At 46.7% G+C, this 25,702-nt stretch overlaps 2 protein-coding genes across 3 annotated transcripts in view; one reads left to right on the forward strand and one right to left on the reverse strand.

Moving 5' to 3' along the window:
* The window catches only part of LOC144485249 (uncharacterized), a 45,097-nt gene that overhangs the window by 9,348 nt on the left and 10,047 nt on the right, over nucleotides 1-25,702 (reverse strand). Inside the window, exon 1 of one of the 2 annotated variants that reach the window (XM_078203466.1) lies at nucleotides 322-392. The exons of the other annotated variant lie outside the window; for it this stretch is intronic. The gene's annotated coding sequence lies outside the window, so the exon portion shown is untranslated. Of the gene's footprint in view, nucleotides 1-321; nucleotides 393-25,702 lie in introns of those variants that run through there. 2 annotated transcript variants of the gene reach the window in all.
* On the forward strand, nucleotides 748-25,083 carry LOC144485257 (uncharacterized). The gene is made up of 4 exons (XM_078203472.1): nucleotides 748-878; nucleotides 2,827-3,510; nucleotides 16,197-16,213; nucleotides 24,927-25,083. The coding sequence occupies exons 2-4, from the start codon at nucleotides 3,184-3,186 to the stop codon at nucleotides 25,081-25,083; spliced, it is 501 nt and encodes a 166-aa protein (XP_078059598.1). The 5' UTR covers nucleotides 748-878; nucleotides 2,827-3,183.

Here is a 25,702-nt window from a genome sequence, read left to right on the forward strand (position 1 = left end):
TGCCAAAACATTGAATGTATTCAAAAGCATCTAGATATAGCACTTGGGGCAAATGGGATCAAAGGTTATGGGGAGAAAGCAGGATTAGACTATTGAGTTGCTTGATCATCCATGATCTTAATGAATGGCAGAGCAGGCTCGAAGGGCCAAATGGCTTCCTCCTGCTCCGATCTTCTATGTTTCTCTTAAATTTCTTTAAGAGAGAGAGACCTGGGCCAACCTTTCCTGAGTCTGCACTCTCCCCGGATTCACTTCCTTTTCCTTCAGTTGTTGCAATTCTCCAATTACCCCCAGAATGAGAAAAGAAAGTGTTTTACTCACAGATGTTGGCCTCTTTTAGGTTGAGACTGAAGGAAGTTTGAGTCTGTCTGAAGCTCAATCTTCATGCACACAAAGCCCGCGCTCTGATTGGCTGGAGGACCACGGTCTTTCCGGTCCTCCAAGTCTTCCCATTGGCCAGAGCTGGTGAGCGGAAGTGAATCAGAAGTGCGCATGTGCGGGTTTTGGGGGAATGCGCATGTGCGGGTGTGGGGCGGGGCCCGGGACACAGCCGGCGCACTGACCATTGTCTGTCTGGGTCTTCCAGCCTTTCCAATTGGACAACAGCTCAGCGCGGCTGGAGGGCAAAGTCCCGCCCACCCCACGTGGGGCTCCGCCCCTCATTGTCTGTCTGCGTGGGATTGACCAATGGGAACTCTGGAGGACCGGAAGGCCTCTGATCCTCCAGCCAATCAGAGCTCCCACATTGTCTGAATGCGGATGTTGGACAATGAGCTTGTTCAACTGCTCATTCCTGCCCAGCGAAGCTGCTGCTGCTCTTTCTCTGAATGAAGATTGAGCTTCAGACAGGCTCAAACTTCCTTCTGTCTTCAACATCTGTGAGTAAAACACTTTCTTTTCTCACCCTTTCCATTTTGTTTCTCATTCTGGGGGAAATTGTTGACTTGCAGCAACTGATCACGAGAAATAGAAACAGGAGCGGCCACCAGGCCCTTGAAGCCTGTCCCGCCATTCAATCCGATCATAGCTGACTGATGCCGGTTTCAACTCCTTTACTGTGCCATTTCCCCATAGCCCTGTATTCCCCGATCTATCAAATATGTATCCCCCTCCACTTTAAATACTTCTAACGATCCAGCCTCCACCACCCTTTGGGGCGGGGAATTCCAGAGCTTCATCATCCTCGATGAGAAGAAATTTCTGCACACCTCAGTTTTAAATGACTGACCCTTTATTTTGTTTGAGACTCTCCCACTCGTGACAATATCTCACCATCTACCCTGTCAAGCCCCCTCAGGATCTGAAATGTTTCAATAACTCCCTTGTCTTCAAAACTTCAAGGAACACAGACCTTGACAATTTACTCCCTCTTGATAGGACAACCCTCCTATCCCAGGAATTAGCCTGGTGAATTTCCTTTGGACTATGTCCAATATTACTATATCCTTGTTTAGGTAAGGGGATCAAAACTGTATGCACTATTCCAGGTGAGGCATCACCAACACACTGTACAGTTGCAACAAAACCTCCCTGTTTTTAAACTCCAACCCCTTTGCAATAAAAGCCAAAATGCCATTTTCCTCCTTAACTCGTGTGGGACCTGCCTGCTCGCTTTTTGTGATTCATGCACAAGAACACCAAGATCCCTCTGTACTTCACTCACCGGCAGCCTCTCTCCATTTAGATAATCTCCCTGTTGATTCCTCCTACTGAAATACATGACCTCACACTTCCCCACTTTAAACTCCATTTGCCAGGTTTAGAAGACAGAGGGGTGACTTTATTGCATCTTCCCCAACTCTCGACTTATCTTTCCCGGCCCTATCCCTGTAGCCCTACATTTTTACCCCACTAATCCACCTAATCTACATCTATTGGGACACAAAGGGGCAATTTAGCACGGCCAATCAGTCTAACCTGCACATCTTTGGACTGTGGGAAGAACCTGGAGAACTCAAAAATCCACACAGACATGGAGAGAATGCGCATACTCCACACAGACTGTCACCCAAGGCCGGGATTGAACCTGGGTCCCTGGCACTGTGAGGCAGCAGTGCTAACCACTGTGCTGCCATGGCACCATATCTAAATAAACTACAGATTTCTTGCGATCTACCCTCCTTCTTATATCCTCAAACAATTCAAGCAAATTTGTCAAACATAATTTATCTTTCTTAGAACCATGTTGACGAGGTTTGATTGTATTCAGCTTTCCTAAATGATTAGCTATTTGCTCTTTGATTATTGACTCCAGCGTCTTGCCAATAATAGATGTTAAATTAACTGGCCTATAGTTCTCTGCCTTCTGCCTTTCTCCCTTTTTGACCAAGGTAGTCACATTGGCTGATTGCCAATCTTCTGATACTCTCCCGGAATCTAGCAAGTTACAAAAAATTTCAACAAAATTCTCCACTATCTCTTCAGCAACCTCCATTAAAAAGCTGGCACGCAGTTCATTGGGTCCTGGTGATTTGTCCGCCCTTAGTCACTGAAGGGAAAGGAAGTGAGTCCAGTCTATATAATCCATACATTTTTGGTCCAGTCATATAGACATAGATCTGTCTGGCAGCCTGCATGGGGATTTCCAGCTCTCTGTGTCCAGGACAGGAAGCAGTGAGCATGGATCTGCCAATCAGTGCCTTCAGGAGAATTGGGAGGGTGAATATTAGATACAGCAGAGTGAGAATGGAGGGAGAGTGTGTGGGATGGAGATTCACAACTTTTGGGGAATGAGAGAGGAAAGAATGTTCCACAGAAACTTGATTTGTCTGTTCGGAATTTCTATCCTGTGCTGACACTGATGACTTTTGTAAATTCCTTTTACAGCATATCAGAAGGTGAGAATTTACAGACAGAAATCTCAAACCAAACGTCACATCACCATCTGACAGAATCACTCAATTTATCGGGGCCTGAATATCACTGACCTTTGAATCTAGAAGGGGAAATGTTTCTCTGTTCTGTCAGCTTCTGAAGATTTTAAGTATCTGTGTGACTGGAAAAGCACCAAGACACACACACACCTGAGTAAGAGTGTTCCAGTGCACTGAGTGTGGAAAGAGCTTTAACCAGTTACACAGCCTGAAAATACATCGCAGCATTCACAGTGGGGAGAGACTGTACCCGTGGTCTGTGTGAGATTTAACTGATTGTTTAAACTACAGAGTCACAAGGACCCGAACCATGGGGAAACCGTGGAAATGTGGGGACTGTGGGAAGGGGTACACGTGCCCATCTCGGCTGGAAATTCATCAACGCAGTCACACTGGGGAGAGGCCCTTCAGCTGCTGTGTGTGTGGAAAGGGATTCACTCAGTCATCCGAACTGCGGACACACCAACTAGTTCACACTGGGGAGAGGCCATTCACCTGCTCTGTGTGTAGGAAGGGATTCACTCAGTCATCCAGCCTGCAGAAACACCAGCGAGTTCACACTGGGAAGAAGCCATTCACCTGCTGCGTGTGTGGGAAGAGATTCAGTCAGTTATCCAACCAGCAGAGACACCAGCGAGTTCACACTGGGGAGAGACCATTCACCTGCACTGTGTGTGGGAAGGGATTCACTCAATTATCCACCCTGCAGACACACCAGCGAGTTCACACTGGGGAGAGACCATTCACCTGCTCTCAGTGTGGGAAGGGATTTATTGCCTCATCCAGTCTGCAGACACACCAGCGAGTTCACACCGGAGAGAGGCCATTCACCTGCCCGAAGTGTGAGAAGGGATTCACTAACTCATCCAGCCTGCGGACACACCAGCGAGTTCACACTGGGGAGAGACCATTCACCTGCTCTGTGTGGAAAGGGTTTCAGCGTTTCATCCCGGCTGCTGAGACACCAGCAAATTCATGAGTGATTCCAGGGGTTGGATTCTGCTGTTGTTGTTTCTGCTCTCAGTTACATCCAGGACTGCATTTTGTTCATTCTCACAGTTGGTCAATGGGGAGGGACGAGGGTTTCTTTCTGCTGGACTGGCCGGTCTCACGATTTTGCCTCCAAAGGCTGGTGCTCGGTAGTTAAGAGATATTTAGTTAGTATTTCTGTTTGAAAGCCCCCCCAAATGCTCATCCAATTTCCTTTGTAATTGTTTATTGTCTCCACTTCCTCCACCCTCGTAGGCAGCGAGTTCCCGGTCATTACCATTCGCTGCATCAAAATATTCTTCCTCACATCGCCCCCCTCCCCGCCCCTCCACCCCCCATCCCACATATCTGAACCAAAATCTGCACCCCCTTCATCCTTGTCCCATCAGCTAAAGGGAACAGCTTTTCTTTGTCCACCTTATCTAAACCTGTCAGAATCTTGTCCACCTCTATCAAATCTCCCCTCAACCTCCTTTGCTCCAAGGGGAACACCCCCAGCCTGACATTGACAATAAAGAACAAACTAACAGAATGTGTTAATACCTGAAATTAAATAGGAATGTTTAATTTCTGTTTTAAAGATATTGTGATTATACTTTCCTGGACAATAAAGAAATTGGAATAACTCACCTTGGGTGTGGTTGAATGGAATATATCAATCTGGTATCCACCTACAGTCTAGTGAAAGTCTGGAATGTGTAGCTGGAAATCCCTCCCTAACAGCACTGTGGATGTACTTACACCTCAGGCATTGTAGCAGTTCAGGAAGGCAGTGTTGGGGTTGACCATGGCCGAGGCAGCTACATACAGCCACATATTCTGTTATAATTGAAGGACTGCAGATTGAATGTGAGGCATTATGGGACTGGACTATCTTGACCACATTCCTGTGACTGCTCAGTTTCTGCAATCACGGACCATTAAAGCTGCTTAGCAGGGCCCTGACACAGGACCTGGTAAGAATATTTACTCAGAATGAGTGAGAATTAAACTTATTCCAGGACTGGCTGGTGTTCAGCGGCTGAGATACTTGAATCTGTAAAAAGGGGGTCTGACCAATCAACAAACGATGATAGGTAGTTGGTTCAAAGCGTTTTCAGGCATTATTTAAATTATTTTATCATATATTTGTGACCTGATAGTCGGTGAAGTGACGGTATTCTCCAAGTAGCAATGGACTGAAAAGCGGACCTCAGAGTAGATTCTAATAGTTATAATCTTACCCAAGCATGGCCAGTGAAAAATCAGAGCTCAAGTGGGGACTGGACAGGTCTCTTACCTGCCATTTGGAAACTAAGAACAAGAAACATATCGATTAAAATGATTAGAGAATAGAGCCAATCTTTCGAGTCTGGATTACATTTCAGAAGAGCTCTTATGAAGGGTCATCCAGACTCGAAACATTGGCTCTATTCTCTCTCCACAGATGCTGTCAGACCTGCTGAGATTTTCCAGCATTTTCTGTTTTTGTTTCAGATTCCAGAATCTGCAGTATTTTACTTTTATGATAAAATGATTAGTTCTGATTGGAATCCCCACGACCCTCCCGCAAAACAGAGGGAGTGGTGGCAGAAGGAGATAAAGGATAAAAAGGAGATAAAGGGTTTAAAATCGGAGGTTTTTTTCAAAACCGGAAGTAGGGCCAGGAGAGGCCAGGGGAAGTTTTTGGAGGGTTTAAAAGTGCACCAAAGTATACAGCGGGCAGCATCGTAGCGGGCAGCAGAGTGAGTGGGAAGTTGAGTGAGCTGTCAGGGCTTTGGCTCACAGGGCTTGGACGAGCAGGGGTGAGTTTTTGTTTCCTTACACTCTTATTAACTTTTCACTGTCTTACTTGACATAAAGTGTCCAGTATGAGTGTGAAACCAGTGTGCTGTTCCCAGTGTAGGATGTGGGAGGTCCTGGAGGCATCTGGCCTCCCGGACATCCACATCTGTGAGGGGTGTGTCGAGCTGTGGTTCCTGAGGGACCGTGTTAGGGAGCTGGAACTGCAGCTCGAGGATCTTAGGCTGATGAGGGAGAATGAGGAGGTGATAGACAAGAGCTATCATCAGGTGGTCACACCAGGGCCACGGGAGGAGGCCAAGTGGGTGACGGCCAGGAAGGGTAAGGCTAGGGTGGTTGAGAGCACCCCGGTGGATTTGCCCCTGCACAACAAGTACTCCTGCTTGAGTACTGCTGGGGGGGACAGCCCGCCTGGGGGAAGCAGCAGTGGCCGTGTCTCCGCAGTGGAGTCCAGCCCTGTAACTCAGAGGGCTAAGGAAAAGAGGAAGGCGGTATTAATCGGGGACTCGATGGTGAAGGGGACAGAGGCGTTTCTGCGGAGGTAGGCGGGATTCTCGCATGGTGGTCTGCCTCCCTGGGGCCGGGATCCAGGATGTCGCTCGTCGCGTCCCGGAAATCCTGAGGTGGGAGGGAGAGGAGCCTGAGGTAGCGGTACATATTGGTACCGCTGATGTGGGTAGGAAGGGAGAAGGGGTCATGAAAAAGGAGTACAGGGAATTAGGGAGACAGCTGAGAAAGAGGAAAGCAAAGGTAGTAATCTCAGGATTACTGCCTGTGCCACGGGAAGGTGAGGGCAGGAATGGAGTGAGGTGGAGGATGAATGTGTGGCTGAGGGACTGGTGCAGGGGGCAGGGATTCAGGTTCCTGGACCATTGGGACCTCTTTAGGGGCAGGGGTGATCTGTATACAAAAAACGGGTGGAACTTGAATCACACGGGGACCAATATCCTGGCCGGTAGGTTGGCTAAGGCTACTGGGGAGAATTTAAACTAGATAGGTTGGGGGGAGGGGAGCTAGAAGAGTTGACCAGGATCAAGGAACTAATTGATGGGGGGGAGGATGCAGGGGAAAGGGGAATTACAAAATTAATGGTAGAGGAGAGGGTGCAAGTGAATGAAGGCGGTAATTTAGAAAAGGGAGTAGAGGGAGAGGGTGTTCGCGACTCATCAAAGCGGGTCCAGATAAAAGCTGGAATAAGGACACTTTGCCTGAATGCACGAAGCATTCGGAACAAGGTAAATGAGTTGATGGTGCAAATCAGCACAAGTGGGTACGATCTAGTGGCCATTACAGAAACGTGGCTGAAAGGTGACCAGGACTGGGAGATGAATATCCAGGGGTATCAGGCGTTTAGGAAGAATAGACAGGAAGGAAAAGGTGGTGGGGTCGCGCTATTAATAAGAGATAATATCAGGGTAGTACTGAGGGATGACATAGGCTCTGAGGAACAAAACGTGGAATCATTATGGGTAGAGATGAGGAATAGTAGAGGGAGAAAGACACTAGTAGGTGTGGTATATAGGCCCCCAAATAATAATGTTGAGGTAGGGAGGGCTATAAACAAGCAGATAAGGGATGCGTGTAAAAACGGAACGGCAATAATCATGGGGGACTTCAACATGCACATTGACTGGCAGACTCAAGTCAGTAAGGGTGGAATGGAGGAAGAGTTCTTAGAATGCTGTCGGGATAGTTTCCTTGAACAGCATGTTACGGAACCGACGAGGGAACGAGCTATTTTGGATCTGGTATTGTGTAACGAGGTAGGTAGAATTAAGGATCTTATTGTGAAGGACCCTCTTGGGTCTAGTGACCACAATATGGTCGAATTTCTGATTCAGATGGAAGAGGAGAAAGTTTGGTCCCAAACCAGTGTCCTCTGTTTGAACAGAGGGAAATATGATAGGATGAGGGATGAATTGGCTAAGGTAGACTGGGAGAGCAGGCTGGCAGGTAGGATAGCTGAGGAACAGTGGAGGATTTTTAAGGAGATCCTTTTCAGTTCTCAGCAAAAATATATTCCAGCAAAAAACAAGGATTGTAAGAAAAGGGAGAACCAGCCGTGGACAACGAAGGAAATAAAGGAGAGTATTAAAATAAAAACAGCTGCGTACAGAGTGGCCAAAAATAGTGGAGAAACAAGTGATTGGGAAAAATTTAAGAAACAACAAAGAGAGACTAAGAAAGCGATAAAGAAAGGAAGGATAGACTATGAAGCTAGGCTAGCAATTAATATAAAAAATGATAGAATCATAGAATCCCTACAGTGCAGAAGGAGGCCATTCGGCCCATCGAGTCTGCACCGACCACAATCCCACCCAGACCCTACCCCCACATATTTTACCCGCTAATCCCTCTAACCTACGCATCTCAGGACTCTAAGGGGCAATTTTAAACCTGGCCAATCAACCTAACCCGCACATCTTTGGACTGTGGGAGGAAACCGGAGCATCCGGAGGAAACCCACGCAGACACGAGGAGAATGTGCAAACTCCACACAGACAGTGACCCGAGCCGGGAATCGAACCCGGGACCCTGGAGCTGTGAAGCAGCAGTGCTAACCACTGTGCTACCGTGCCGCCCAAATATAAAAGTTTTTATAAATATATAAAAAGGAATAGAGTGGCTAGAGTGAATGTTGGACCCTTGGAGGACGAGAGGGGGGAGTTAATAGTGGGAAATGAGGATATGGCTGAGTCTTTAAATAAGTTTTTTGTGTCGGTCTTCACGGTGGAGGACACAAATAGTTTGCCAAATATTAACGATAGAGGGTTGGCAGCAGGAGAAATACTTAATACAATTAATGTTACCAGAGAGGCAGTGCTGGGTAGACTAATGGGACTGAAGGTGGACAAGTCCCCGGGTCCGGATGGAATGCATCCCAGGGTATTGAAAGAAATGTCAGAGGTAATAGAGGATGCGTTAGTGATTATTTATCAAAACTCGTTGCATTCTGGGGTAGTGCCGGTTGATTGGAAAACGGCTAATGTTACGCCGCTGTTTAAAAAAGGAAGGAGACAAAAGGCGGGTAACTATAGGCCGGTCAGCTTAACGTCTGTAGTAGGGAAAATGCTGGAATCCATTATTAAAGAGGAGATAGCAGGGCATCTGGATAGAAATGGTTCGATCAATCAGACGCAGCATGGATTCATGAGGGGAAAGTCGTGCTTGACGAACATGTTGGATTTTTATGAAGATGTGACTAGGGCGGTTGATGGAGGAGAACCGGTGTTTTTGGATTTCCAAAAGGCGTTTGATAAGGTGCCCCATAAAAGGCTGCTGAAGAAGATTAGGGCACACGGAGTTGGGGGTAGTGTGTTAAAGTGGATTGGGGACTGGCTATCCGACAGGAAGCAAAGAGTCGGAATAAATGGGTGTTTTTCCGGTTGGAGGAAGGTAACTAGTGGCGTGCCGCAGGGATCGGTACTCGGGCCGCAACTGTTTACCATTTATATAGATGATCTGGAGGAGGGGACGGAGTGTAGGGTAACAAAGTTTGCAGACGACACAAAGATAAGTGGAAAAGTGAATCGTGTGGAGGACGGAGAAGATCTGCAGAGAGATTTGGACAGGCTGAGTGAGTGGGCGAGGATATGGCAAATGGAGTATAACGTTGAGAAATGCGAGGTTATACACTTTGGAGGAAATAATAACAAATGGGATTACTATCTCAATGGAAACAAATTAAAACATGCTACTGTGCAAAGGGACCTGGGGGTCCTTGTGCATGAGACGCAAAAGCCCAGTCTGCAGGTACAACAGGTGATCAAGAAGGCAAATGGGATGTTGGCCTATATTGCGAAGGGCATAGAATATAAAAGCAGGGATGTCTTGATGCACCTGTACAGGGCATTGGTGAGGCCGCAGCTGGAATACTGTGTGCAGTATTGGTCCCCTTATATGAGGAAGGATATATTGGCATTGGAGGGAGTGCAGAGAAGGTTCACCAGGTTGATACCGGAGATGAGGGGTTTGGATTATGAGGAGAGGCTGAGGAGATTGGGTTTGAACTCGTTGGAGTTTAGAAGGATGAGGGGGGATCTTATGGAGACTTATAAGATAATGCGGGGGCTGGATAGGGTGGAGGCGGAGAAATTCTTTCCACTTAGTAAGGAAGTTAAAACTAGAGGACACAGCCTCAAAATAAAGGGGGGTCGGTTTAAGACAGAGTTGAGGAGGAACTTCTTCTCCCAGAGGGTGGTGAATCTCTGGAATTCTCTGCCCACTGAGGTGGTGGAGGCTACCTCGCTGAATATGTTTAAAGCGCGGATGGATGGATTCCTGATCGGTAAGGGAATTAAGGGTTATGGGGATCAGGCGGGTAAGTGGTACTGATCCACGTCAGATCAGCCATGATCTTATTGAATGGCGGGGCAGGCTCGAGGGGCTAGATGGCCTACTCCTGCTCCTATTTGTTATGTTCTTATGTTCTTATAAGGATGATAAAGTCTGGGTTCTGATTCTCATGTAGAACTAACAAAACGAATGAATCAGTTTATAAAGAACAGAAGTGACCCATCCCTAACAAAAACTGATCAAATTAAAATAATTCGGTTGAGGAAGAAAACAAAAAGAATAATAGATGAAGTTTAAAATTAAGATTGTTTTGTTGTTAGAGATTTTTTAAATTATGTAAAGTGATGTAATTGTGTGCCAAGTTTTTTTCTGCTCACTCCCCACCCCTTTAGGTTCAGTAGAAAAGTTAATTTGTTTTTAAATCGCCCGGAAACTTATGTCTATTTTGCTTTATAATTGAGGATTTATGGGAACCAGTTAAATGTGGAAATTTTAAGCATAGCCACTAAGACCATATTTGCTTGCGGTGTGACCCCGAGTCAGGAACAGTTTCAGAGTCAGCAACCATTACTGAGAACATGGCAGAGGGTCATGCTGCTGTGGATGTTCACCAGGAAATGGTTCCAGCTTTGCCAGTTGACTCTGCTGTGGGAGTGGAAGAGGAATGTTCATGTACAGACTCTCAAACTGCCTCTTCACCTCCCATTCCAGAAACACCATTACAAGATTTACCAGTGGTATTGTACAGGTCGCAATGCAAGCACAAAGCTCCTGACAGACTTCCGTATTGTTAAAGACATTACTTTGTTGTATTTCTGTCCTGATGGGGGATTGAAATTTAAGGGGAGGAGAAGTGTTACAGAGTGTTCTTCTCAACCTCTCTCCCTTCTGAGCACGTGCGGACTTTGGGCGGGGTTTCAGTCTGCAAGTCCAGGCTGGTTCCAATGCTCCTGTTTCCTTTTGTTTGCCAATGATTTTTAAACTTTGTTATTTATTTATATAAAGAACATCCTGCTTTTAACAATGCATTTGACGACCTTATCTGTGACTGAAGTTCCCACAATTGTAAAGCAGGAGATTAGTTAAATGGACAGCCTGAATTGAGAGACAATTAAAGAATAAATGATTCATTAATACAGTTGTTAGGCTGGAAATGTAAATTTGAACACAAAAGTTTATAACGTTTAGAATTATAAAGATATAAAGAATGTTTAAAATGCTGTGGGAATTATAAAATGTTCCCTTCTGAGGCCAACAGAATAGAAAAAAAACAGATAACAAGACTTGTTAGCGTGGTGCGGTGCCACAGTGGTTAGCACTGCTGCCTCACAGCGCCAGGGACCTGGGTTCAATTCCCGGCTTGGGTGACTATGCGGAGTCTGCACGTTCTCACCCGTGTCTGCGTGGGTTTCCTCTGGGTGCTCCAGTTTGTTCCCACAGTCCAAAGGACGTGCTGGTTAGGTGGATTGACGATGGTAAATTCTCCCTCAGTGAACCCGAACAGATGCCGGAGTGTTGCGACTAGGGGGATTTTCCCAGTAACTTCATTGCAGTGTTAATGTCAGCCTACTTGTGACACTAATAAATAAACTTTAAAACATTGTTAACATTGACTGGAGGGAATGAATCAGCTCCTGTTCAAGATGTCTCAACATTGAATGACTGATGTTAACCAATTATTGGTCAACACTCAGGCTCCCCCAAGCTAAGAGATATCGGTTGAGAGAAAGAATTGTCTTAAAATTCAGACAATTTGTGCAACTAGCTAAAAACCAAACCAGTTTCATTATTGACAAGTTATAGACCAATTGGCTAATTCCCAACAATTGGCTGAGCTGGGCTTTCTACATTCTGAAAGTATAAAAAAGGGGATTCGAGAAACCAATTTGGCAGAAGTTTTTAAAAGTTCAAGGTTTTTTTAAGTTTATTTATTAGTGTCACACATTCACACTGCAATGAAGTTACTCTGAAAATCCCCTAGTCGCCACTCTGGCGCCTGTTCGGGTAAACTGAGGGAGAATTTAGCATGCTCAATGTACCTAACCAGCAAGTCCTTCGGTCTGTGGGAGAAAACCCACACAGACAGGGGGAATATACAGACTCTGCACAGACAGTGACCGAAGGCAGAACTCAAACCCGGGTCTCTGGCGCTGTGAGGCAGCAGTGCGAACCACTGTGTCCTACAGAGAGGTGTTGGGAGCTGTTGATTTTACAAGTTATCCGTGTTTTCAGTGCCACCACTTCATGTCCTGGTCTGAGAGGGATGGAGAGAAGTTAAAGTTAAGCTTTCTCCTTTACTGTTGATCGATACTTTGCTTTTTTAAATCTTTCTGACTTGTTACATTTTTAATGGTGAATAAACTTTCTGAATTCACCATTTAAAGTGTTCTTTCTTGCCATATGGTTAAGTCACTGGAACCTGGGTGAGTTATGATTAGGGAGGTTGTTGTAAACAAGTGAACCCCATAAATCTTAGTTCAAACAAATCAAAATTCTTACATATGGAATGCAATCCTTTATTCTGAGAGAAATTGAACATTGAAGTAAAGACGTTATGCTTCAGTTATACAGGGCGTTGCTGGAACTGCATCTTGAATAGGGGCTGCAGTTTTTGTCTCCCATTAAACAAAGGATTGTAGAATCCCTACAGTACAGACAGAGGCCGTTCTGTCCATCGAGTCTGTACCAAACACCATCCCATCCAGGCCCTATTCCCATAACCACATGCATTTACTCCAGCCAGTCCGCCTGACACTAAAGGTCAATTTAACACGGCCAAATCAACCTAACCCACACATCTTTGGACTGTGGGAGGAAACTGGAGCACCCGGAGGAAACCCACGCAGACACGGGGAGAATGTGCAAACTCCACACAGACAGTGACCCAGGCTGGAATTGAACCTGGGGGGTCCCTGGCGTTGTGAGGCAGCAGTGCTAACCACTGTGCTGCCCCATTTTATAAATACCATGGAAACAGTTCAGAGGAGATTTACTAGATTGATTCCCAATCCAGTAGTGTGAAATATTAACACTGTTTCTCTCTCCATAAATGTTGCCAGACCTAATGCATTTTTGCAGTCCTTTCTGTATTTATTTTAGACCTACCTGTAGTGGTAGGAAAAACACTATTTACTACCCAGGATAAAATAAATGTCCTTCATCAGCTTTTGTGGATCATTTCAGTGGAAATGTGCTCTCCCAGGCTCAAAGAGCATCAGCCCACTGGAAGCAAAGTCGTGAGACTGTCCAGTCCAGCAAAAAGAAATCCTTCGACCCTCCCACTTCACCAACTGTCAGAATGAACATGGTTCAGTCCTGGATGTGATTAACAGCAGCAATAACAGCAGAATTCAACCCCTGTCATCACTTGTGAACTCGTTGGTGTCTCCGCAGGCTGGATGACTGAGTGAATCCCTTCCCACACACACAGCAGGTGAACGGTCTCTCCCCAGTGTGAACTCGCTGGTGCTCCTGCAGGTTGGATGACGTTCTAAATCTCTTTGTGCAGTGAGAGCAGCTGAACGGTCTCTCCTCAGTGTGAATGCGCTGGTGGATAACCAGATCCCGAGAACTTTTGAAACCACTGCCACAGTCAGAGCATTTAAAGGGTCTCTCCTGAGTGTGAGTGAGATTGTGACTCAGCAGGCTGGATGAATGAGTGAATCCCTTCCCACACACAGAGCAGGTGAATGGTCTCTCCCTGGTGTGAATTCGCTGGTGCTCCCGCAGGTGGGATGATGTACTAAATGTCTTTGTGCAGTGAGAGCAGCTGAACGGTCTCTCCCCAGTGTGAATGCGCTGGTGGATCATCAGTTCCCGAGAGCTTTTGAAACCATTTCCACAGTCAGAGCACTTAAAGGGTCTCTCATTGGTGTGAGTGACTTTGTGTTTTGACAGGTTGGATAACTGCATAAATCCTTTCCCACACACCAAGCAGATGAATGGTCTCTCTCCAGTGTGAACGCGCTGGTGTCTCTGCAGATCAGGTAAATGAGCGAATCCGTTCCCACACTCAAAGCAGATGAACGCTCTTTCTCCAGTGTGAACCAGTCGATGTCGCTGCAGATGATATAACCGAGTGAATCCCTTCCCACACACAGAACAGGTGTGCGGCTTCTCTCCAGTGTGAATACGTCGATGAATTTGCAGCTCAGAGGGGGTTTTGCAACCCTTCCCACAGTCCCCACATTTCCACAGTTTCTCCATGGTGCAGGTGTCCTTGTGTTGCTCCAGGTTTGACCATCAGTTGAAGTCTCACACAGAACAAGATTATAGTGCCCTGCTGTGATGGTGCAATATTGTTTCAGGCTGTGTAACTGGGAGGCTCTTTCCACAGTCACTGCATGGGAAAATCTCAGTTGATTGTGTGTGTGTGTGTGTGTGTGTGTGTGTGTGTCAGTCCTGTTCCAGTCACACTGATGTTTAAAGACTGCTAAAGCTGACAGAACAGAGAAACATTTTTCCTTCTGGATACAAAGACCCAAGATATTCAGCTCCCGATGAATTGAGTGACTCTGTCAGATGTTGATGTGATGTTTGGTTTGAGATTTCTGTCTGTAAAATCCTCAACTTCTGATGTCCTGTAAAAGGAGTTTACAAAGGTTATTACTGTCAGTACAGGATAGAAATTCAGAACAGACAATTCTAGTTTCTATGGAACATTATTTCCTCTCTCATTCCCCAAGAGCTGCAAATCTCCATCCCACACACTCTCCCTCCATTCTCACTCTGCTGTATCTAATATTCACCCTCCCAATTCTCCTGTCGGTGCTGATTGATAGATCTATGCTCACTGCTTCCTGTCCTGGACACAGAGAGCTGGAAATCTCCATGCAGGCTGCCAGACAGATATATGTCTATCTGACTGGACTAACAATGTGTGGAACATACTGACTGGATTCACTTCCTTTCCCTTCAGTTGCTGCAACTCCCCAATTTCCCCCAGAATGAGAAAAGAAATGGAAAGGGGGAGAAAAGAAAGTATTTTACTCACAGATGTTGGCCTCTTTTAAGGTCAAACCAAATAAACAAACTCAAGTTAAATCAGGACAAAGTAAAAGGGGCAGCTCCCCAAAAGGAGGGGGAGCAGCCCGAACAAAAATCAAAGTACAAAGGAAACTTAAAAACATCAAATCATAATGTGATTATTCGGGTCGATAACACACCCCAACCCCTGCAGTGCCGAACGGGGGTGGAAGGTGTCAACCGCGCCCATGGACATCGCATGTTCCCTCTCCAGGGACACCTGGCCGCGAACGTAGCCACGGTAGAGGGGCAGACAGTCAGGATGGACGGCCCCCTCGATCGTCTGCTGCCTGGACCTATAAATGGCGCGCTTCGCCAGGCCCAGGAGCAGGTTCACGAGGAGGTCACCATCCCGACCCGCCCCTCTCTGCGTGGGTTTCCTCCGAGTGCTCCGGTTTCCTCCCACAGTCCAAAGATGTGCGGGTTAGGTCGATTGGCTATGCTAAATAAATTGCCCCTTAGTATCTTGGGATGCGTAAATTAGAGGGATTAGCGGGTAAAATATGTAGGGATATGGGGGTAGGGCCTGGGTGGGATTGTGGTCGGTGCAGACTCGATGGGCCGAATGGCCTCTTTCTGTGCTGTAGGGTTTCTATGATTCTATTGTCCCTCTGAAGACAGAGGTTCTGAACCAGCCCCTGAAACCACGCCCATTGTGACCCGCCACCGACAGCGGCGCATGCGCTCTCCTTCCCCGCTGAAACAAGATGGCGGCCGATAACCGGGGCCTGTTCCCGGGATAAAAGCCTGGGAGCTGTAAAGCCGGGACCTGCAGGGTCTTATTCGGGCCGTGCGGCCTACAGCGGATGTTTGTGAAGCCATAGCTCCCTCCCTACCCCGACTCCCGGCTCCATTTCTCCCGCAGCCCCACTGACTCACCCTCTGAAAAAAGCCGCTCCCGCATTCATAGGGCTCCGGGCAAAGTGACACTGCGCACGCTCCAGATATAGCACTGCGCCTGCGCAATAGGCTCCTGTGGAATGAATAGGACACTTTCACACCCGCAGGGGCACCTGGGAATTAAAGGCGTCATTGTCAATCAAAGACAATAATAGAAAATTATCTTGTGCAATTAAGATCAATTAATTTTTAAAAATGCATTCCTCGGAATTTGTGCGCTGCCATTCTCTATTTCTAAAATTGATTTAAACCAGTGCTCTCCTGTGGGAATACCCCGAGTTTTTAAAACTTTTCCCACTGGATTCCTCTTCTCTCTCTGCTCTCCTGAAGGTGCTCATGCTGGTTGGGTAAGTCCCACAGAGACTGGTTTCTTTCACTTTCTTTCTCCTGATGCTGAATATTCTGTTTTATGGAACGATACATCACAGATGGAAACCACTTGGCACATCCTGCCCAGTCGGGCTGTCTTTAAGATCTGTCCAATTAATCCCACAGCCCTGCTGGCAGAGTGAGAACAACATCTATTTATACTGCAGCAATGCAGAAGGTGAATGGAAAATGTTTTCCAGTTGCATACCTTTCAGACACACACCCCTAGAAAGATAAATTGGCCTGGTGTACTAAGAACAAAGAAAATTGCAGCACAGGAACAGGCCCTTCGGCACTCCAAGCCTGCACCGACCATACTGCCCGACTTAACTAAAACCCACTACCCTTCCAGGGACCATATCCCTCTATTCTCATCTCATTCATGTACTTGTCAAGACGCCGCTTAAAAGTCAAGACCGTATCTGCTTCCACTACCTCCCCCGGCAATGAATACCAGGCACCCACCACTCTCTGTGTAAAACATCTGCCTCATACATCTCTTTTAAACTTTACCCCTCGCACCTTAAACCTATTCCCCCCAGTAATTGACTCTTCCACCTTGGGAAAAAGTTTCTGACTATCCACTCTTTCCATGCCTCTCATATCTTGTCGACTTCTATCAGGTCTCCCCTCAACCTCCATCGCTCAAGTGAGAACAAACCAAGTTTCCCAACCTCTCCTCATAGCTAATGCCCCCCATACCAGGCAACATCCTGGTAAATCTTTTCTGGACCCTCTCCAAAGCCTCCACATCCTTCTGGTAGTGTGGCGACCAGAATTGAACACGATATTCCACGTGCGGCCTAACTAAGGTTCTATAAAGCTGCAACATGACTTGCCAATTTTTAAACTCAATGCCCCAGCCGATGAAGGTAAGCATGCCATATACCTTCTTGACGACCTTCTCCACCTGCATTGCCACTTTCAGTAATCTGTGCTCCTGTACACCCAGGTCCCTTTGCCTATCAATATTGTTAAAGGTTCTGCCATTTACTGTATATTTCCTATCTGTATTAGACCTTCCAAACTGCATTACCTCACATTTGTCCGGGATTAAACTCCATCTCTCCACCCAAGTCTCCAACTGGTCTATATCCTGCTGTATCCTCTGATGGTCCTCATCGCTATCCGCAAATCCACCAACCATTGTGTCGTCCGCAAACTTACCTATCAATCCAGTTACATTTTCCTCCAAATCATTTATATATATTATATATATCCTGTGTGAATTCGCTGTTGTGTCCAAAGACTGGATGGCCCAGAAAAATCCTTCCCACACAAGGAGCAGGTGAACAATCTCTCCCCAGTGTGAACTCGCTGATGTGCACTGAGGTTGGATGAACATGAGAACCCCTTTCCACAGGTGGAGCAGCTGAACGGCCTCTCCTCAGTGTGAATTTGCTGGTGTAACAGCAGGTGGGATGAGATAGTGAATCCTTTCCCAAACACAGAACAGATGGCCTCTCTCCAGTGTGACTGTGTCTATGGTTTTCCAGCAAGTACAGATAATTGAATCCTTTATCACAATCATCACATTTCCATGGTTTCTCCATTTTCCCAGCCCCAATGTGACCGTGTCGATGGGTTTCCAACCGGGATGGATAATTGAATCCTTTACCACAATCCTCACATTTCCACGGTTTGTCCATGGTGTTGGTGTCCTTCTGTCTCTCCAGGTTGGATGATTAGTTGAAGCCTCATCCACATACAGACCATGGTGTGATGTTTTTCAGGCTATGTAACTGGTTAAAGCTCTATCCGCAGTCAGTTCACTGGAGCACTCTCACTTGGGTGTATGTGTGTGTCTCAGTTCTTTTTCTGTCACATTGAATTTTGAAATTTTCTTCCACTGACAACACAGGGAACGATTTATCCCTCCACTGTCAAAAGCAATCATATTCAGGTCATGATGAATCGAATGGCTCTGTCAGACTTTGATGTGAAGTTTAGTTTGAGTTTCCTGTCTGTGACTCTTCCTCTTCTAGTTCCCTGCACAGTGTTTTAAAAAACTGCTTCAGAACAGACAATTTCAGTTTCCACGAAACATTTCTCTGTCTCATTTATCTTGAGCTGTAATCCCCATCCCACACACTCTCTCTTGTCCCTGAGCTGAAATCAAACTCATTGCCCCAACTCCACTCTGAGCCCAGCTCCCTCTCCCTCCAGCTAGATTCAATCCTCCAGACCATGTGCAGATTGAGAGTACAATCAAGGAGTCAATTATTTTCCTTCCAAGTCAGGGGACGTGCAGCCCCACTGACTCTGTTGTTACCACAATGGGCACACGTGCTCTGCTCACCAATGAAACACCACGATGACCATTAACATGGGCCTGTTCCTTGGAAAAGCTCCATTTTATTTGTGCCACAACAGCAGGGGAATGACCTCCTGCACAGGCACAAAGGTATCATCAGTCACAGAAAATAATTGCAGCTGGTGTCTCAAACCTCATTTTACCATTTGCTCTCAGACATTCTCAATTCAATTTTGAAATGCAAACTGAAATCTGGCAAAGTGGGGTAAATTAAACACATTTTAATGGTCATTTTCAGAATGACTATTCCCAAGAATTAATTCCTAAGTCAGTAAATTAAAATTCTCATCAGCAATGTAGACAGCACAGTGGTTAGCACTGCTGCCTCACAGCTCCAGGGACCTGGGTTCGATTCCCAACTTGGGTCACTGTCCGTGTGGAGTCTGCCCGTTCTCCCCATGTCTGCGTGGGTTGTCTCCAGATGCTCCGGTTTCCTCCCATCGTCCAAAGATATGCCAGTTAGGTGCATTGGCTATGCTAAATTGCCCCTTAGTGTCCTGGGATGAGTAGGTTCGAGGGATTCGCAGGTTACATATGTGGGGTTTTGGGAAAAGGGCTTAGGTGGGATTGTTGTCGGTGCAGACTCGATGGGCCGAATACCTCCTTCAGCACTCTAGGGATTCTATGAAATACTTTGGGAGAATTGCTATTTCAATGGGCATTTTCACAAATGCTATAAAATGATTTTTCAAATCAAATTAATATTTTAATGATTAATAAATAAAAAGTATTTAATAAAACAACCACCCAGTGTGGGGTTCAGGATTCTAACTCAGGGTTTCTGAGCTCCAGGAACCACGAACTGAACCAGCCGGGAATTGTCTCCACAAAACTTTCCCAACTCCCTCCCAAGGAAAAAGCTGCAAACCCGGGAGCTGCAGCTTTTTACTGGGGGTGTTTGGGCCTCCAGCGAGTGTTTGTGAATCCTCCCCGCCCACCTCCCAGGGTTTCCTTCCTTCCCAGAGATCAGAGTCCTCATTGATTTGAGGCCAAAGTGTAACCTCTTATTTATTGTCCCCCTCCCCCATCCTCTGATGTGAACCATCCTCCAGTGGCTGAGCCAGGATGGGGCCGTTAACCTGGGCCTGTTCCCGGGAGGGAGAAGCCCCGCAGCTGCAAACCAGGGAGCTGACAATGATTCTGAAGGGTTTGCGGATCCACAAAGTGTTTCCAAATCCTCCCAGCCACCGCCGAACGCTGACTCCGCTTCTCCGGGACAAACAAGCGCCAAGGACAGCAATGACACTGCGCATGCTCCACATCACAATGCCCGGGGACTGATTGACGGCAGCTCCGGACCAATAGGAATAGGGGGCGGGGCTGGAGGACCGAGCGGGAGTGGCTGGTCCTCCAACCACTCTGAGTGGATGAAGGGCGGGTCTGGAGGACCGAGCGGGAGCGACTGGTCCTCCAACCAATCGGAGTGAATGACGAGCGGGACCTGAAGCATGCGCAGTGCGGGTAATGGCGACGGACGGTTTTAACTCGGAAGCGAGATCAATACGAGGTAGAGGGCGGCGCGCGGGGAATGATAAATGTGACGGGTGGGTGGAGAGACTTTGTAAACATGTTGTTCAAACCCAAACCCCGGAAGTGAACTTCCCGGTCCCTCCCTTTGTACCAAATGGAGCGGCAGCTTGTAGTGTTAGACCCGGGCTGACTGCCGCCATTGAGGCTGCATGTGGGAGGCCGGCAGGGATTGTGATCGGAGAGTGAAGCCCTGACGTCACAATGGAATGGGTGAGGGTGTGACGTCACAATGGATAGGATGAGTGTGATGTCACAATGGAATGGGTGAGGGTTCCAGATGAGCTGAGACTGGGCTGGAGTCGGGCGATGGCACTGACATGTGGCCCGGTGGCACAGTGGTTAGTGCAGCTGCCTAACAGCGCCAGGGACCCGGGTTCAATTCCAGCCTCGGGTCGCTGTCTGTGCAGAGTTTCTACATTCTCCCCGTGTCTGTGTGGGTTTCCTCCGGGTGTTCCGGTTTCCTTCCACAGTCCAAAGATGTGCTGGTTAGACGGATTGGCCATGATAAATTGCCACTTGGTATCAGGGGGCTTAACAGGTAAATATGTGGATTGGGCCTGGATGGGATTGTTGACGGTGCAGGCTCGATGGGCTGAATGGCCTCCTCCTACGCTGTACTTTATTATTCATTATTATTAATTAATTACTATTCTGATTTACAGCTGTTTCTGAGTTTTAACTGTATCCTCTATTGTGAACACCGAGGCAAAATACTTGTTCCATTCATCTCCCAGCTCCTTATTTTTCATTATCAATTCCTGGACTCACTTTCTATTAGACAGTAAAGAAATGAGGTCGAGCAAGTGACTGAAGTGTCAGTCAGGGAGCACTATTGGAAGCACCAATAGTTTCAAAATAGTTCTGGAAAAAGATAGGACAGGTCCACAGGTCAAGGCTCTAAACTGGAGCAGGGCCACTTTTGTGGACATTAGGCAGGATCGAGCAGATGTTGATTAGGTGAGTTTGTTTGAAGGCAAAGGAATGACTGGCAAATAGGAGGTTTTAAAAGTGTGATATCAAGAGTCCAGGGGCAGTATATTCCTGTTAAGATGAAGGGAAAGAATGGTAAATTTAGGGATCTCTGGCAGACAAGGGACATTGAGGCTCTGGTCGGGTAAAAGAAGGAAGCATACATTGGGTTTAGGCAATCGGGGACAAGTGAATCACTCTGACTATAAAAAGTGTCAGAAAATACTGAAGAGGGAAATCAGGAGGACAAAAAGAGGATATGATATGGATCTGGCAGGGAAGATTAAAGAAAATTCCAAGAGGTTCTGTAGCTATATTAAGAGTAAAAGGGTGGCGAGAAAGAGAATAGATCCCCTTAAAAATCAGTATGGCCATCTGTGTGTGGAGCCACAGGAGATGGGTGAGATTTTTAATGAATACTTCTCCTCTGTGTTTACTGCGGAGAGCACCATGGGTCAGAACATTGAATACAGGAGTTGGGACGTCTTACTGAAGTTGTAAAAAGCATTGATAAGGCCATGCTTGGAATACTGTGTACAGTTCTGGTCATCCTATTATAGAAAGGATATTATTAAACTAGAAAAAGTGCAGAAAAGATTTACTTAGGATGCTACCAGAACTTGATGGTTTGAGTTATAAGGAGAGGCTGGATAGACTGGGACTTTTTTTCCCTGGAGCGCAGGAGACTGAGGGGTGATCTTATAGAGGTCTATAAAAATAATGAGGGGCATGGATCAGCTAGATAGTCAACATCTTTTCCAAAGGTAGGGGAGTCTAAAACTAGAGGGCATAGGTTTAAGGAGAGAGGGGAGAGATACAAAAGGGGTCAGAGGGGCAATTTTTTCACACAGAGGGTGGTGAGTCTCTGGAACAAGCTGCCAGAGGTAGTAGTAGAGATGGGGGGAGAGGGGAGGAGGGGGAGGGGATGTCGGAGGGGAGGGAGGGAAGGGGAGGGGGGAGGGGAGGGGAGGGGATGCCGGAGGGGAGGTGGGGAGGGGAGGAAACCGGGAGAGGGGGGTGGGGAGGGAAGGGGGTTGGGGATTGGAGGGGAGGTGGGGGAGGGGAGGTGGGGGAAGGGAGGTGGGGGAGGGGAGGGGGGAGGAGGAGCGGGGAGGAGGGGAGGGGGAGGGAGGGAGGAGGAGAGTAGGGTGACGGGAGGGAGGGAGGGGGCGCCGTGACCCCACCCTGACACAAAGTACATGTGGGGAATCACTGCATTGGATTGAGAGGTCCTCTTCGCAAAACAGTTTGCTCCCTTCAGGTGGAAAGATTTAGTCTCCAAACTCCTGGGACTTATTCCTGAAATGGACATATGCCCATCCCAACATGCCCTTTCCTCACCCCCCCTCTCCACCTTCCCACCTCCCTGTTCACCTCACCCCATATCACTTCCCCCCCTCTCCATCTTCCCACCTCCCTGTCCCCTTCACCCCCTCTCACTTCCCGATGTCCCCCTCACCCCGTCTCACTTCCCGATTTCCCCGTCCCTTCCCCGTCCATCCCTCCCACCATCTCCCTCCTGTCTTTACCCTGTCCCCCTTTCCCACGATCACCCCTTCCCCAGACCACCCCTCCCCCACCAGCCTTCCCCACTCCTCCCCCACCAGCCTTCCCCACTCCTCCCCCACCAGCCTTCCCCCCCTCCTCCCCATTCCATCCCCACCCTCCTCTCACCTTCCACCCCCACCTTCCCCATCCCTTTCCACCCATACACAGTCCTACCCCACTCCCCTTGGAGAGAACATTCTTCATTAACCGAGGCAAGATAGATAGAAACTAAAATTCCTATCTTGCCTATGTAGGTTTATTATTAAAACTTCACCCAAAGACTTGTCTGTCATCTGGAAACTGTTTGTTCCTCAAACAAGTAAACAACCTTGCTGATATTAGAACCTTGATGTGGAGCATTTGACTAACATGTGATTTTACGCTAATGCAGGAGTGTTACATCCATCACCCCTTTTACTCAATCTATTCATTCTCTCTTTGCTCATTGGCCGAGTCCAAGTTAGCCAACTTCCATTCCCTTTACAATCTCCTTCTCACAACTCGTTTTTAGATATAATTGAAGCGGTATAATTGGATATAAAAGCAGTGATAACATATAATTGCTGTATAAATTGTATCGAATTAAAAATTCTCAAGCTCTCCCTTCACCTGTATCCATCTTGTAATTTATTCTTATTTATTATTTCTCCCTCGCCTTCATTTGTCCCAATCCAAAATTCCACTTAATTTGTTCTTCCAGTCAGTTTCTCTGGAGTCTGTGTCAGTGCCTTGATCATTTCAAAATGATTTCTTACTCTTCAGGCCATATTAACCATTTCATGTCACGCTGTTAGTCAAGCAGCTGAGAAAGTCCCATTTGAATCATAGAATCATTACAGTGCAGAAGGAGGCCATTTGGCCCATCGAGTCTGCACCGACCACAATCCCATCCAGGCCCTATCCCCATACACCCACTTATTTAACCTGCTCGTCCCCCTGACACTATGGGGCAATTTACTCTGGCCAATCAACCAAACACACACATCTTTGGACTGAGGGAGGAAACCGGAGCACTCAGAGGAAACTGACGCAGACATGGGGAGAATGTGCAAACTCCACACAGACAGTCACCCGAGGCCGGAATTGAACCCGGGTTCTTGGCACTGTGAGGCAGCAGTGCTAACCACTGTGCCACCGTGCCGCCCTTCATTCTTCAGTGCAGCTGCACCATGTACTCTCAAATGTTAATTCATTCACAATTTACAAACCACTTCTGCAATCTCACATCACTGTTCCAATTTCTTATTTAATCCTCTGTTGGAGTCTCACCTTCATAAGCCATCTTCACATATTTTCCCACCTGTTAAATCTTGTCTCTCATTTTATTTTAAACGAGAGAGTGTTCTTTTGTCCTGCTTGTTGGCATCTCTCTGCCCTCTCCCACAAATCGTTGTATTGCATTTGTGGAACATTTATCAGGTCTTTTTGGAATGTGCTGTGTATTTTACCAATCAGTTTCAGAGGATACAGCAGGATATAGATCGGTTGGAGACTTGGGTGGAGAGGTGGCAGATGGAGTTTAATCCGGACAAATGTGGGGTAATGCCTTTTGGAAGGTCTAATACAGATAGGAAATATACAGTAAATGGCAGAACCCTTCAGAGTATTGATAGGCAGAGGGATCTGGGTGTACACGTTCACAGGTCACTGAAAGTGGCAATGCAGGTGGAGAAGGTAGTCAAGAAGGCATACGGCATGCTTGCCTTCATCGGCTGGGGCATTGAGTTTAAAAATTGGCAAGTCATATTGCAGTCTTATAGAACCTTAGTTAGGCCACACTTGGAATATAGTGTTCAATTCTGGTCGCCACACTACCAGAAGGATGTGGAGGCTTTGGAGAGGGTAAATAAAAGATTTACCAGGATGTTGCCTGGTATGGAGGGCATCAGATATGAGGAGAGGTTGGAGAAACTTGGTTTGTTCTCAGTGGAACGACGGAGGTTGAGGGGCGACCTGATAGAAGTCTACAAGATTATGAGGGGCATGGACAGAGTGGATCGTCAGAAGCTTTTTCCCAGGGTGGAAGAGTCAATTACTAGGGGGCACAGGTTTAAGGTGCGAGGGGCAAGGTTTAAAGGAGATGTATGAGGCAGATTTTTTACAGAGGATGGTGGGTGCCTGGAACTCGTTGCCGGGGGAGGTAGTGGAAGCAGATACGATAGTGACTTTTAAGGGGCGTCTTGACAAATACATGCACAGGATGGGAATAGAGGGATATGGTTCCGGGAAGGGTACAGGGTTTTAGTTAAGTCGGGTAGCATGGTCGGTGCAGTCTTGGAGGGGCCGAAGGGCCTGTTCCTGTGCTGTACTTTTCTTTGTTCTTTGTTCAGTTTCGTCATCCTGGATTTCACTGTCTTACAAAGGATGCACCGTTCAATAAATCTATCAGAATCTTCAGAAGAAAGTCTAAAGTCAGCGTTGAAGGGCTTCTTCATCTCAGTGTCTTATTTCCTCCTGTACAATCATAATGCCTCAGATGGTGACTAGATTATCAAATTCAGTTCTCTCAAATAGTTCATGGACAAAGAAACAAATATCTCTAAGAGAAAACTGTCACCTCATTCATCTCATCTGGAATTTCCTTTCACTCAAATGTTCATAAACACCCAAATGTATGGATTCCTTTAAACTACACTTTCAGGAGTTCTGGAGAATGTTTAGAGTCAAATAAATCATGAAATATTCTCATAATGTCTTTAAACTGAAACCAAACATTTCTGTTTGATTCCAGGCATTATAAATTTTGTTCTTTCCCTTAAACATCAGGTAAATTTCAGTTCAAATGCTTGAAATAGCAACTCATGTCAGATATTTATCAACTGCAATAATCAAAAGCAGGCTTGGTGGTTTCCTGTAAAGTCTTTTATTCTCTGCTTTCATTCTCAAAACTGCTGACTTCACTCAGAGCTGGAAACCATCATCACCTGTTTAAAAAAACACAAACAATCCATCTGGCTCTGGCAGGATCCCAGTGAGTTAATGTGTCCAATCATAGGTTACATTAAAAAACAAAGGCTGTGTGGAGATTTATAAAAATCAACTGTCTACGTTTCTGTCGAACCTGGAGAGGTGGGGAGAGGAAACTTGGCAATTGTGTCAATTTACA

The sequence above is a fragment of the Mustelus asterias genome, unplaced genomic scaffold, assembly GCF_964213995.1.
Source record: "Mustelus asterias unplaced genomic scaffold, sMusAst1.hap1.1 HAP1_SCAFFOLD_178, whole genome shotgun sequence".
Taxonomy (NCBI): Eukaryota; Metazoa; Chordata; class Chondrichthyes; order Carcharhiniformes; family Triakidae; genus Mustelus; species Mustelus asterias.